At 33.1% G+C, this 15,903-nt stretch overlaps 1 protein-coding gene across 2 annotated transcripts in view; it reads left to right on the top strand.

Annotated features, from left to right (window-relative positions):
• Positions 1-15,903, top strand: part of VIRMA (vir like m6A methyltransferase associated) — a 111,254-nt gene that overhangs the window by 73,825 nt on the left and 21,526 nt on the right. Inside the window, exons 17-20 of one of the 2 annotated variants that reach the window (XM_037802739.1) lie at positions 3,724-3,856; positions 13,669-13,821; positions 14,295-14,455; positions 15,340-15,436. In XM_037802739.1, coding sequence (XP_037658667.1) covers positions 3,724-3,856; positions 13,669-13,821; positions 14,295-14,455; positions 15,340-15,436 — 544 coding nt within the window. The remainder of the gene's footprint in view (positions 1-3,723; positions 3,857-13,668; positions 13,822-14,294; positions 14,456-15,339; positions 15,437-15,903) is intronic. The other variant, XM_037802740.1, reaches the window with a different exon arrangement.

Here is a 15,903-nt window from a genome sequence, read left to right as displayed (position 1 = left end):
TTATTATGCTTTATTGGGAAGGATACTGTAGAAGTGGTATGCCTTCTCAGTGCATTGTATCAGTAAATACTTGATGTCAATATGTATAATTGATGAAGTTAAGTTTGATTACTTGACTAAGGTATTTACTGTCTGCCAGAATTCTTCACTGCAAACTTACTATTTTCCACTTCTTAGTTACTAACTGCTTTGGAGGAGATACTTTGAGACTATGCAGAAATCTTATTTCTGCTTAAAACTTGCATACTAATTTCAGTATCCATCAGGGGATCCTGTATGTAGCAGTTATTAATGTGGTTTTCTGCCAGTGATTTCTTATTTCCCTCTTTTATATTAAGTATCATCGTTCTATAAGGAAGAATGTTCAATTTTCTCCAATTTATTTATTCAAATATTTATATCAGTATGGCCTCATGCACATTAATTTTTTGCTTTGTGTAGTAATCCAGTACCATTGTTATTGATTTTCTTGCTCAGTTCATTCCAGCTTTGGCCACTGGAGATCTTTCAGGTTGGCTTCTGTGCCTCTTCTTTTTTTTTTTTTTTTTTTTTTAATCATTTTATTGAGATATATTCACATACCACGCAGTCATACAAAACAAATCGTACTTTCGATTGTTTACAGTACCATTACATAGTTGTACATTCATCACCTAAATCAATCCCTGACACCTTCATTAGCACACACACAAAAATAACAAGAATAATAATTAGAGTGAAAAAGAGCAATTGAAGTAAAAAAGAACACTGGGTACCTTTGTCTGTTTGTTTCCTTCCCCTATTTTTCTACTCATCCATCCATAAACTAGACAAAGTGGAGTGTGGTCCTTATGGCTTTCCCAATCCCATTGTCACCCCTCATAAGCTACATTTTTATACATCTGTCTTCGAGATTCATGGGTTCTGGGTTGTAGTTTGATAGTTTCAGGTATCCACCACCAGCTACCCCAATTCTTTAGAACCTAAAAAGGGTTGTCTAAAGTGTGCGTAAGGGTGCCCACCAGAGTGACCTCTCAGCTCGTTTTGGAATCTCTCTGCCACTGAAGCTCATTTCATTTCCTTTCACATCCCCCTTTTGGTCAAGAAGATGTTCTCCGTCCCACGATGCCAGGTCTACATTCCTCCCCGGGAGTCATATTCCACGTTGCCAGGGAGATTCGCTCCCCTGGGTGTCTGATCCCACGTAGGGGGGAGGGCAGTGATTTCACCTTTCAAGTTGGCTTAGCCAGAGAGAGAGGGCCACATCTGAGCAACAAAGAGGCATTCAGGAGGAGACTCTTATGTGCCTCTTCTTTTTATTTTAAAGCATTTCCTTGTTTCTGGCAACACAAGATGCTCCACGCTTAACTTGTGTTTTCTGTGTCCCATCCTGAAATCAAATTTGTCTCTAGGGAATCTTGGTCCTTTTTATTAGAGAATGATATTTAGAAACAGATAGGGTGTTAGTTGTGCTCATTACTACTAGGGTGCCATTGGTTTTGGTTTCTCTTATTTGCTAGAGCTAGTATGTGTGTGTGTGTGTGTGTTCCATCTCATGCATGCACACACACTTGCATTTATTTCTGCATCTACTTATTTGCACCTCTCTATATTTAAATTAGTCTGTATTCATACCCTTGACTCAAATATAGTATTATAAAGTTCATTCCAGCCTTTTCCCCTTTCTTTCTTTTTTTTCTAGCAGTGAGAAACATGGTTCTTATTATCTATAATATGTTTACTTATTTGTATAACTCTAGAACACAAATAAGTTGTTTCCAATTAATTTGTAACCCACAACCTGTGAAAAATAAATTTTCCAACTAAAGTACATTATGTACACTTAACATTTGTCTTTAGTCTTACCATATTGAGTCAAAACACTGTTTTCCACATTTACTTGGGTCAACTCCTTTCTTCTCTGTTTCCTTCAGTGTAGTTATTTGGTTCATCTGTAGTACAGTTAGATTCATTTGTCACAATCTGCATGCTATCCTCCCTCCACAAGCTAGTTTCTTTTTTGAAAAGTTTGCATCTGGTAAAATTCATGTTTTGAGATGTACAGTTCTGTGGATTTTGAGAAGTGCATAGAGTTATGTGTTCTTTGCAGTTTCATAAAGAATAGTTCCATCACTTCCCAGATTCTCTTGTGCTACCTTTTTATAAGCACCCATCTATCTTATCCCTAACCACCACTGATTTGTTTTTATCCACGTAGTTGTGCCTTTTCTACAATGCCATATAAAAGAAATAACACACTATGTAGCTTTTTGTGTTAGATTTCTTTCACTTACCAAAGTGTATTTAAGATTCGTCATTAAAAATGATAAAGTACTTAATCAATAGTTTGCTCTTTTTATTGATGAGTTCAGCATATGTTTCCATATTTTGGTGATTATGAAGAAAGCTGCTATAAACATTTGGATACATGTTTTTGTTTGAACCTAGGTGGATACCTAGGAGTGGGATAAATTGAATCATGTGATAGGTGTATACTGTTTTCCAAAATGGCTGTACCGTTTTGCATTCCTACCAGCAAAGAATTAGAATTCTGTTTGTTCCTCATCCTCACCAGAATGTTGTATTGCCAGTCTTTTTGTTTGTTTTAGATGTTTCAATAGGTGTGTATGGGTCCCTATTTTTGATAAGTCAAGGACCAAGGTTGTACATGGTGGCTAATAATTTGGTGTAGTCAGATTTTGAACCCATGCTTTTCCCATTAACTATATTATCTTTGTATTTTATCTTACTTTTTTGTTGTTGTTGTCTTTTGTCCATTTCTTTATGATAGAAATCTCTCAAGAACAAGGGTCTTAATCTTTTTCTCTTTTGTATTGCTTAACCAAAGTTTTCTATGATGGCATCTCAGAATCTAACTACACTTTCCAATTACAAACACAACATGTTTAGTATGAAATACCATATCTATTTCCATTTTTGGTTAATTGTGTTACAGCTTAAAGAATATAATAGAATATTTGAATAGTTTGCCCTTGAGATTTTCTTTTGATCAACTAATGACTATAAATGCATAGAATAATTTTAGCAGGTCTATATATTGTCACAATTTTAGATATATGTTGTGAGTGTTATGCTGTAGTCTCTTCGGGGCCAGCAAACTATGGCTCACAGCCAAATCCAGCCCGCCACAGATTTTGTAAATTAAGTTTTATTTGAACAAAGCCACACTCTGTTTCTGTACTGTTTATGGCTGATTTACTGGTACAACAGAGTTGAGAAATTGTGACAGAGAGCATATGATGTGCAAAGCCTAAAATATTTAGTATCTAGTTCTTTACAGAAAGTTTGCTAATCCCTGCTTATTACTCTTGATCTCTTTCTGTCATATTACAGTATCAGATAAAGATAGCCATTCTTTGTAGTTATACACATTAGCCTTTCCAGGCAGGCATCTGAAACAGCTATATTCTATTCATGTAAGGGAAGTCTCAAATTATAAAAAGTTTAAAGTTAGGGGACTTACAGGTTTCTTGTGCTAAGTTTTATAACTTTATTTGGGGGTAAATTTTTTCTTTTGGGCACAAAGCTTAACTTTCAAAGGAGTTACTAATTACAGATATTTGTTAGTAATGGGTTTGTATACACAGGCACACAGAAGTACTTTTTAACTTTTTTTTTGGTGGTAGACTAAATTTTGTTCTGTCTGTACTGAGTTCATTTCTCATAGTAGTTTTATACTGTCATATTTTAAGACTGTCGTCTATTTATTTTCTTTATTTACAGTTCTTTAAGGAAAAACAGTAGTGCTCTGCATAGTTTACTGAAACGAGTGGTCGGCACTTTTAGTAAGGACACGGGAGAACTTGCTTCTTCATTTTTGGAGTTTATGAGACAAATTCTAAACTCTGACACAATGGTAAGTGTGTGCGTATATATATATGTGTATATATATATATATATATATATATATATATATATATATATTTGTAGTGTTTCTTAAATTTACAAGCTTTTATCACAAGTTACAGAAATCACTTTGGCTAAAAAAAGTCACAATATAGAATAGTGTTTTTTTCTATGTCCTCACCCCAGTACTGATAGAAGAGTGCAGCTTTTTGGTTTATTAAAAAGATAGATGTTTGAGAGGAAAGTTTATTGAACTCTTCTTTAATTTATTAAACATCTTTAATTTGCGATTACCCTCTGAGTTTGTGAGTTAAATAGAGAAAGATATTACCTATAGTGCCTTCAATTCTTCAACTAATTCTTGGCGTTGAGTTATCTTGCTTGGAGTAGATAAGCTTTTGTCAGTCTCTTAATTATGTATTTAATTATCACTTAATTGAGCATTTACTGATTACCTTTGGATGGTGTGATTTGGGTATGATTGTAGAATTTGTTGTACTAGAATATTTTGGATCCATCCTAGATAATAATTAAAGAATACTTTCCAAACTCCAAAACCTCATTGTTAAAATTTACTTAAGAATTTATCTCATTAATGTTTTCCAAAATCATAGTATACGCTGGACAAAATTCCACAAGCCATTAATAGGCATGCCTTTAAAAAAGTGTTTGTGGTCAAACAAGTTTGGAAATGTTTCCCCAAATGGAGCTTGATTGTGCACATTAGTATATTAAAAGCTCTAAGTGTTCTTGGAGTAAATAGAAACTTGTTTTACTGCAGTCTAACCGAGCCTTTCCCAAATGTATTGCCCATAAAACACATTGAGTGTGTGTTTGTGCACATATGTGCATGCATGCTCAACTGTTTACATCCTAAGGGACACTATTCCATCAATATCAGTTTAAGAAATTTGGCCCATATTTAAGATTTCTGTTTGAAAACAGTTGTAAAGAGCCTGTTTAGTACAGTATTACCAAAATAAATATAATATGGGATGATGTCATAAGAAAAATAAATTACTGTTTAATGTGTTTCTCTTATGCGTGTAATTTATATTGAGAATATTTAATGCAGTAAGACCCTTCTTGGCTGCCTGTGCTGTTTGTATTTATTGTCTTGCCAGTTTTGTTGGCAAAATATTGTTTATTTTGTGTCATATCTAGTTTATTGATGTGATTATTTGCCAGATGGTTTGATTCTGAAAGTCTAGCATATTAAACAGTAAGACTGTAGCTGTCTAAAGAGATTTTAGAGTTCTGTTTGATGGAACAATACTTTTTTGTTTATTTGTTTTTAAAGTCTTTATTTTGAAATATTTTCAAACTTACAGGACAATTACAAAAATAACATAAGCCATACAAATCCCTATGGAGCACTCCAACATATTCCTACTCCTCCAGATACCTAGATCTAGCATTTTTAATATTTTGTCACATTTGCCATATCATTCTCTATCTATGCATTTATCTATCTATCCATCTTTCTGTCTTTGTGCCTTTCTAACTGTGTCTGTCAGTCCGTTTTCTGAACACTTGAGTGTAGGTTGTATACATCACTCCTTTTAACACTATATACTGCCATGTATATTTCCTAAGAACAAGGATATTCACTGATGTAACCACCTTAAGTGCCATTACCAAGTTCAGAAATTTAACATTTATATCAAGTTTACAGTCTAGATGACAATTTTTTCTTATATGCCAAAAATGTCCTTTTGGGCCTTTTCTCCTTTGATAATCTGTCCAGGATCAAATATTGTATTTAATTGTCACTGTCTCTTTATTTGCTCATTCTTGTTTTTTTTTGTTTGTATTTTTAAATTGTGGGAACATATATGCAACATGAACATTTCCATCTCAACCACTCCCAAACATTCTATTCAGTAGGATTACTCATATTTACACTGTTGGGGACCTTTCACCATCTTTCATTTACTAAAACTTTGCCATCTCCCTAAACTCTCAAAACCCTACACTCATTATGCATTACCTTCCCATCCCCTCACTACATCCCTGCACCACACCCTGTACTCTGAGCTTGTGTATTTTCTGATTTTGTGTATTCTCCAATATTTTCTTTGTAGTTACCATGGGGCTTTAATTTAACATCCTAAATCTATAATTGTCTCATTTGTTTTGATACCAACTTAACTTCAATAGCATATATGTTAATATGTTAATTATGCTCCTATACCCCTCTGTCCCCCCTTTGAGTAGTTCTTGTCACAAATTACGTACGTATATTGTAATTACAAAACCATTGATTTATGATTACATTTTATGCATTTGACTTTTAGATCCTGTAGGAAGTTAAAAGTGGAGTTAATATCCAAAAAATGCACTAGTGCTGGCATTTATATTTATCCATGATTTTACTGTTACCAGTGATCCTTATTTCTTCATGCAGCTTTGATCTAGTGTCCTTGCTTTCAACCAGCAGAACTCTCTTTAGCATCTCTTGTTAAGACTAATAGGAAGTCCCTCAGCTTTTATTTATCTGGTAATGTCTTGATCTCTCCCTCATTTTTCAAAGAGAGTTTTGTTGAATTTAGAATTCTTGAGCAGCAATTTTTTACTTTCAGCACTTTAAATATGTTGTACCACTGCTGTGTTTCTTCCATGGTTTCCAGTGAGAGATTGGCAATTAGTTTTATTGAGGCTCCTTTGTATGTGACACGTTGTTTCTCTCTTGAGCCATACAGAATTCTCTTCTTATCTTTGGCATTTGACAGTTTGATTATAACTGGTACAGTGTGGGTTTATCCTGCTTGGAGTTCAATGAGTGACTTAGGTATGTGTGGATTATGTATAAATTTAGAAAGTTTTTAGCCATTATTTCTTTGAATATTCTCTCTGCTTCTTTCTCTCTCTCTCTCTCTTCTCCTTCTGGGATTCCCACGATGCATATATTGCTACGCTTGATGGTAACCCATGGGTTCTTAAGATTCTGTTCACTTTTCTTCATTCTTTCCTCTTTGTGCACCTCAAACTAGATGATTTCAGGGAGAGTTGAAACAATGGCTGCTGCCGCTTTTATCGGGGCAGGTTGAAAAGCTGCCCTCAGAACCCAAACCCAGTGATCCAAATTCACTAATTAAAAGCTGTGATCAGCAATCAGCTGTGCCCACCCATGTTCTTGGGGAAGAGGATTTTTATGTCCCTTTCTGTCACCAGCAAGCCAGCCAGAGTGACAAAAGGGACTTGCCACAAGAGTGGGGGATGAGTGCCAGTAGTTGGTATGCAGAAAGAGCAATTTAGGGTTCTTTACTGTGGTTTATCAGTCTCTCCCTCCTGCTCTTCCCTGGATGCTGTACAGTGTTCTTCTGGCCTCTGGGGCTTCAAAATAATTGTTTCAGACAGTTCCTGCCTATTTTGGTGGGAAGGACTGAGCTCCCTATTCTGCCATCTTTCCTGGAAGTCCCGCAAGTGATTTTTGTGAGTTGATCTTATGTATTGCAACTTTGCTGAATTCATTTATTAGTTTTAATACTTTTTGCTGATTCTTTGGGGTTTTTTATATACAATATCATGTCATCTGCAAATAGAGACCGTTTTACTTCCTCCTTTCCAATCTGGATGCCTTTCATTTCTTTTCCTTGTCTAATTATCCTGGCTAGAGCCCCTAGTACAATGTTGAATAGAAATGGTAAAAGCAGTCAGTCATCTTGTCTTCTTTCTGGTCTTAGGAGAAATGCATTCAATCTTTCACCATTATAAGTTTTAACTGCGTGGTTTTCATCAATGTCCTTTATCAGGCTGAGGAAGTTCCCTTATATTTCTACTTTGTTGAGTGGTTTTATCATGAAAAAGGTGCTGGATTTTGTGAAATACTTTTTTCTATGCCTACTGGATTTTGTCTTTTATTCTATGTATTCGGTGTATTGCATTGACTGATTTTGACCACCCTTACATTCCCAGGATAAATCCCATTTGGTTGTGTTATTAATCCTTTTTAAATGTTGCTGGATTCAGTTTTCTTTATTTTGTAGAGGATTTTTGCATCCTTATTCACAATGGATATTGGTCTGTAGTTTTCTTTTGTAGTAGTGTCTTTGCTTTTGGTTTCAGGGTGATACTGGCCTCATAGAATGAGTTGGGGAGTGTTCTCATTTTCTGAAGAGTTTATGAAGGAAGGATTGGTGTTGATTATTCTGGAAGTATTTAGTTGAGTTCATTAGTAAAGCCATCTGGTCCTGGGCTTTTCTTTTGGAAAGGTTTTCATTGCTAATTCATTGTTTACTTGGTATAGGTCCATTCACATTTTCTATTTCTTCTTGAGACAGTTTAAGTAATTTGTATCTTTACAAGAATTTGTCCAGTTTGTCTGTTATCTGACTTCTTGGCATACAGTTGTTCCTAGTACTTCCTTCCAAACTCGTATTGTGTAAGATTGTTAGTGATGTCATCCCTTTTGTTTATGGTTTTAACCATTTGAGTCTATATTCTCATTTTTTCTTGTTTAGCTAAAGGTTGTCAGTTTTGTTGATGTTTTCAAGGAACCAACCTATGGTTTTTTTTTTATTTTTTTTCCTATTACTTTTCTCTATTTCATATGTTTCCACAGTAATCTTTGTTATTTCTTTCCTTCCTTCTGCTTGATTTGGGTTTAATTTGCCCTTCTTTTTCTGGTTTCTTACAGTAAAATGTTAGGTTATTGATTTGAGATCTTTCTTTTTTAATATAGATAATTAAAGTTTATAAAATGGCTTCTAAGCACTCATTTAGCTGCATCCCATCTGTCTTTTTTTTAAATTCAGTTTTATTGAAAGATACTCACATCATACAGTCGTTCGTGGTGTGCAAACAGCTGTTCACAGTACCATCATTCATCACCCCAATCTATTTTTTGAACATTTTCCTTATACCAGAAAAAGTAAGAATAATAAGAAGAAATAAAAGTAAAAAAGAACACCCAAATCACTCCCCCACCCTATTTTTCATTTAGTTTTTCTCCCCATTTTTCTACTCATACATCCATACACTGGATGAAGGGAGTGTGATCCACAAGACTTTCACAGCCACACTGTCACCCCTTGTAAGCTACATTGGTATACAGTCATCTCCATTTGTTTTGCTAAGTTGTGTTTTTTTTTTTTTTTCATTTATCACATGGTATTTTCTAATTTCCCTTGTACTTTCTTCTTTCACCTGTTAGCTGTTTAGGATTGTGTTTAATTTCTACATAATTTTGTTGTTGCAAAGGTGATTTTATGTTTTACTAAACATAATTTCCATTTGTGCTTTTACAAACCCTATCAAATTTGTCATCTTGTGATATCATTATTGTTCTACATTTAAAGTTGCATTTCATGTTATATAGCAGATGTGTTCCTAAAGGAAAAGTTGTATATGAGTGAACATAGTATCTGCATGATTATATCTTATAATTTAATGTTGAGTTCCTGAGACAAATGCTTTTGTAGTCTAATCATTATACTGTCTTAATTCTTGGTCTTTGACATCAGGACTTAGCTACTTACCATAAAAAATAAAAAAGAACTTTGATATTTCCAAAAGGAATATCAATTAAAATCCATCACCAATATTTGCACAATCCAAATAAATAGCATATTTTATGGAGGTTTTATGTTTGTTTTTTTCTGCACAGGTGATTTTAATATTTTAATAAACATTATTTCCATTTATGCTTTTGGAAACCTTATCAAAATGTCAATCTTGTGATATCATTGTTCTACGTTTGAAGTTGCATCTCAACTTCTAATTCCATTACATTGTACTTTGAGAACATTCTTTGCATGATTTCATTCCTTTTCAGATTTATTGAAGCTTGTTCTGTGGCCTGGCATATGATCTATCTTGGAGAATATTCTGTATGTGCTGTAGAAGAATATTTGAATGAATGCTCTATGGATGTCTGTTAGGTCTAGTTGTTTTTATGGTGGTGTGCTAGCCTCTTTCCTTGTTGATTTTCTACCTAGTTGTTTTATCCATTATTGAAAGTGGCTTATTGAAATCTCCAACTATTATTGTACGATTGCCTATTTCTCCTTTCAGTTTTTTCATTTTTGCTTTATGTATTTTGGGGCTTTGTTGTCAGGTGCATATGTGTAAATCTTCCTCATTGATTAACTCTTTTATTGTTATAAGATGTCCTTCTTTGTCTCTAGTAACAATTTTGTCCAAAAGTCTGTTTTTCCTGATATATGTAGCCCCTCCAGCTCTCTTTTGGTTTGGTTTGATATTTTTCTATCCTTTGTTTTTAACTTATTAGTATCCTTCAATATAAAGTGTGTGTCTTGTACACAGAATATAGTTGGATCATATTTTTTTAATCCACTGCCAGTCTCCCTTGTGTTGGAGCAGCAATTAATTATTGATAAGATAGGATTTATGCCTACCATTTTGCATTTTGTTTCCTATATATCATACATCTTTTTTTTCCCCTCAGTACCCTTATTATGCCTTCACTGTGTTAAAGCAATGTTTCTGTTCTGCCATTTTAATTTCCTTGTTGTTGTTTTTTTTTTTTACTATATTTGAATTATTTTTGTAGTGCTTGCCCTTGAGACCACAATTAACATCTTAACATATTAAAATCCAGATCAGATTAATACCAATTTAATTTCAGTAATAATACAAGTACTTGGCTCCAATATAAGCCGTTTACTTCCCCTCTATGCTTTTATTATCATACAGATTGCATCTTTAAACATTATGAGTCCATCAAAACAGTTTTACAGTTGCCTTATGCAGTTGTCTTTTAAGTAAGATAGGAAATTAAAAGTTACAAACAAAAATAAATGTATACTGTCTTCTGTATTTACCCATACTCTTTATTTACTAGTGCTTTTTATTTCTTCATATAGATTCAAGTTACTTTTTCAGGTACATTCATTTTAGCCTGAAAGATTTCATTCTTATAGGGTAGATCTGCTGGTGATGAACTTGGTATGTTTTTGTTTATCTGTGAATTTCTTAACTTTTCCTTTGTTTTTCAAAGATAGTTTGGCTAGATATAGAATTTTTGGTTGATATTTCTTCCTACTGTCTCTGGCCTTCATCATTTCTTATTAGAAGTCAATTTTTAATTTTATTGAAGGTGACTTGTACATGTTGAATCACTACTCTTACTACTTTAAAAAATTTCTCCTTGTCTTTGTCATTTGGCAGTTTGACTGAAATGTTTATGAACCTCTTGAGTTTATGCTACTTGGAGTTCATTGAGAATCTAGGATGTATCAGTTAATGTTTTCATCAAATGTAGCAAGTTTCAGCTATCGTTTTTTTTTCAGATATTCTGCTGCCCCATTTCACTTTCATCTCCCTCCGGGACTCTGATTATGTGTGTGGTGGTACTCTTGATGTTGTCAAGATATTTGATCTTTGGATATTCTCAATTGACCTATCTTCAAGTTTACCGGTTCTGCCAGCTCAAATCTGCTATTGAACCTCTCTAGTGAACTTTTTATTTCAGTTATTGCAGTTTTTCACTCTTGAATTTCTGTTTAATTGCTTCTTATATAATTCTTAAGTCTTTATTAGATATTCTCTTGGAATATTGTAGCAGCCTCCCTTTTGGTTTCTTTCCAATCATTTACTTCTTTGATACATTCTGAATAGTTCTGCTTGAGTGCATGCCTTCCATAGTAGTCATCAGATCATGTCCTCCCACCCTACAGTAACTATTAGTATCTTTAGGTTAAATTCCAAACTTTAGCATGGCAACTCAGTATCATTCACTATCTATCCAAAAAGCTACCCTGCAACTATTCCTCCCTTATAAAACATTTTGTACTATACCATGCTTCATAAATCTCATCTGCTTTTAGTTTTCCTTTTCTTGGTTGTGCTTCTCATTGCTTATTGGGCTCTTTTCTTTTTCAGTCAAACTGAAATCTGTTCATCAGTGCCTGGTTTTGATTCATCCCACATTGTGAAGCCTTTTGAGATTACATTTCCTTCTATACTGTTTACAGTCTGTTAATTGAGTTTCTGTTTTGTAGGTCTTTGTACATCTATTTACTATTTCTCAGCCCGCTTTCTGAATCTAAGTTAATTTAGGTCAGAAACCTAACTTTTTCCGAGAGCACTTGCATAACGTCTTTTGCAGTTTAATAGCTGAAGTGTTTGATAAATGAGCAAGGAAATTTGAAATGGTATCTCACATGGTTTTGTTAGAAATTCTGTTTCCATGAAACAACTTTGTATGTTATAGTTAAAATCTTCTTAAAAATTCTTTATTTCTTTTCACAAGTTAGGTACACATGCAAAAAGTTTCAAAATAAGCTAAAATTTGATCCTAGGGTTTTTGAGACTGCTTTTAATAAACAGCAGTGGATTCAAATTTTAAAAAGACTTTATTTTCTTCAAAATTTTGTCTCTAACAAAAATTTTGTCTCTAACAAAAATTTTGTTTCTGTTATGGATAATAATGGAAAAGAAAGATAGTGTGGAGAGATGAAAATTGTAATCTATTTTGATAGCAAATTTTAGTGACCTTCAGTTTCTTCCACCGGCTCCTTCTCTACATTTAACTATTATTTTGATCTTTATAATTAAAAATAATAATTTCAATATTTCTTATTCAACTCTACTTAAAAACTTCTGATCTCTTGATGAAAGTGCTCTGATTTTTGGTAGCAGGTTGAATAACTAGGAGGGAGAAAGAAACCAGATGTCTTGATAGTTTGTAACTTGGTTGATATTCTTATTTTAATGAAATATATTTAATGTTAATTTATAAGTGGTGTTTACATTTCAGGTGTAGTTCCTTTAAAGAGAATTCTTCACTGTCTGTTCCCATCAATGCACTCTGATTATTTTTAACTCATTATCTTAAATTTTTATTTTGGTAAAGCATAGGCTAGGCTATTCACCAATTTACCCACTCTTCCAGAGCAAATAAAACCTTTGTAGACTTGTTTATTGAATTTCTCTTTAAAACTGTATGCTCTTTAACATAATGTTGGTTAAATTCTCAATCTAGTGTTTTCTTCAAGGAACAAATGTATTTCAGGCACCCTGTTTATTAATTTGAGGGTGTGTCTTAAGAATAATTTTCATTCAGCTGTTATGAACCTTTGACCAGTTATAGGACAAATGATATGTTTCAAACAATTTTGTAAATTGTTATAATCCTCATTTAAAAATACTAGGTCTTGCATCTGCTTTGGTGGGTACAGTTTCATGGGAGACCATGTTAATTTTGAGCCATTTAAAGTAGGCTGTTTTCTAAAGATTTGAAACTGCTGTTACGTAGATTTATGGCCTTCTACCATAAATATTCTTCCATATGTGAGACTGTGGTATTATTGTCATATACCAAGATATGTTTTGGTTAGATTTTCTAGTATTAAACTGTTATTACTCCAAAATTCATTTTACTGTGTAGCATACTTTTTAAAATTTGCTATCAAAATAAATTAACTTTCTATGTGACTGAATATAGTCTAAAATATGGTAGTTACTGTTTTCTTTAGTTGTTTGCTGTCTCCAGAAAGAGAATTTCAGGTTCCATCAGTTCTTTATTTATAACAGTTATTTCATTAACTCTTGAGCATCAGTCAATATTTACATGTCCTGCAATTTCCATTGTATTTTCCATTGGATATTTTTGTTGTGAAATCTTGGTGCAAATAAATTGAATACATGTGCCTACCTATTTATTTTGTGAGTTACTCAAAGAAGAATTGTTCAGCTTTGAGCTGTCAGATCCTTCTTAAAACTAGCCATTTGTGCTGATGTAAAACCAAAATATTGGAGGGGAAGGTTGCAACAAATGGCTTAAATATCTGAATAAGTTTGGAAGCTTACTTGCAAATTTCTGTGCTCTCAAATTTAACTTGTGTGTGACATTTACAGGGATGTTGTGGAGATGATAGTGGTCTCATGGAAGTAGAGGGAGCTCATCCATCACGGACGATGAGTATTAATGCTGCAGAGTTAAAACAGCTTCTACAAAGCAAAGAAGAAAGTCCAGAAAATTTGTTCCTTGAACTAGAGAAGCTTGTTTTGGTAAAAAAAAAAAAAAAAAAAAAAAGAAACAAACTAAAAACAATGCATTCCTGAGACTTATTTTCTCCTCAGTTTTACCAGTACACATTTTTCATAGTGACCTTTTTAAATAGTGAATCCTCATTTGGATATTTATATCCTTTCAAATAATGTTTTGCATTTAATAACTTGGGGTTAAGTTCTCCATACTGTTATGAATCTTAAGGAGTAAATGAAGATAGTAGTTTTTGAATTGTCTGTTCTTTGGATGTGAAGTGCCCCTGCTGCCATTCTTTAGAAATAAAATGACAAGTGTTTTTGGTGTTTGTTTTATTTTAATTTGCTTAATGTTAAATTGAAAAGTTTCTAGATGGTGTTCCAGATTTCTTAAAAGTGAAATGATAAAGCCTTTTCTGCTAAAGGGCTAGTAGATTATGGGCGTAAATGTACAAGTTTTACCATCATCTTCTCATTCTGCTTTGGTTTGTATCTAGGATCATTCAAAAGATGATGACAATCTGGATTCTTTGTTGGACAATGTAGTTGGACTTAAACAGATGCTGGAATCATCAGGTGATCCTTTACCTCTCAGTGACCAGGATGTAGAACCAGTACTTTCAGCTCCAGAATCTCTCCAGAATCTCTTTAATAATAGGTAAAGCAAGCAATGTTTTGTGGTTGAGTAGATGCTCTTTATGTAGTAGCTAGGATCTAGAAGAGGTTCAGCAAACTTTTTCTGCCAGGGATTGAATAGTAAAAATTCTAGACTTCATGAGCACATATAGTCTCTGTTCCATATTTTTCTGTGGGCTTTTTGTTTGCTTTCAAATTACTCTTTTAAAATATACAAACCATTCTTAGCTCACAAACTGTACACAGTCAGGCCAACAGCAGGAACCATTGTTTGCCAATCGCTGATCTAGAGGACATGTACCTCTGAATCTTTGGAGCTCTATAGTTACAATATCTATTTAATATGTTGAATTATTCTATAAATTTAGAAAACTTAAATGTGGGCACTTTCTGTAGCAACTAGTGCAATGCAATAAACTTAGTTTTTTTGAAAATAAAACCAGGAATCTTTTTTTTTTTTTTTTTTAACATTAACAAAAGATCAAAATTTGTGTCAACATTATTTTTTTCTACATTAAGAAATACTCAGTTCTTGGCTAACTTTTGAAGGAGTCTTTTTTTTTTTTTTTTCCTTCTTAAGGTTTTTAAAATGACATTTATTTTTTTTCAAACTTTTAATTGTGCAATATAGAAAACTGAAAAGCACAAGAAGCAAACACAAAAGTCATCCAGAATCACAAGCAGTTTACGAGTTGACATATCCTTCTAGGTGCTTTATTTGTATACATACAACTAAGCATACGGTTTTATGTGTATCATGCTTTGAAGGAGTCTTTTTAAGTGTTGTTTGAAAAAACTGCTTCAGAGATAACATTTTTAATGGTACCTTTAACATATTTTACCTAGAAAAACTAAGATACTTGATTTTGGAATTATATTTTTCACTAAACATTGTTCTTATTATAGAACTGCATATGTGCTAGCTGATGTCATGGATGATCAGTTGAAATCCATGTGGTTCACTCCATTCCAGGCTGAAGAGATTGATACAGATCTGGATTTGGTATAAATAATATTATTACTAAATATTTAGAAATATTGTTATTGTTGATTTTAGTTTATTTAGATATTCATAGCACTAAAATAAGTTGAACATAATATGGTTGAAAGTCCATTTGTACTACATTATTTTTATGATAGTTGCCTACATAATGATGTCCAGGATTCTTAGGTTTTTTATGCCACTAGTTTTGCTGCTTTCTATTTAGTGATCTGTATATTTGAGAATGAGACTTTTTTGGGGTACAATTAAATTTTTGCATAAGTACTCTACAGCGTTTTGTATTCTCATATCAGTAGAGTATAGAATAAACTATCCCACAAAATAAAATTTCACTCCTGCATTTGGTTAAAAGGAGAGGAATTTTGTTGGGGTATCTGCTCTCAATTTGGGAATTTGTTAATAATATATTTGTGTAAATAATTAAATTGTATGGATGGGAATTTCATTCTTAAATATAATGCTGAATA

This window comes from Choloepus didactylus, chromosome 14, assembly GCF_015220235.1.
Source record: "Choloepus didactylus isolate mChoDid1 chromosome 14, mChoDid1.pri, whole genome shotgun sequence".
Lineage (NCBI taxonomy): Eukaryota > Metazoa > Chordata > Mammalia > Pilosa > Megalonychidae > Choloepus > Choloepus didactylus.
This window is presented reverse-complemented; position numbering and strand designations above follow the sequence as displayed.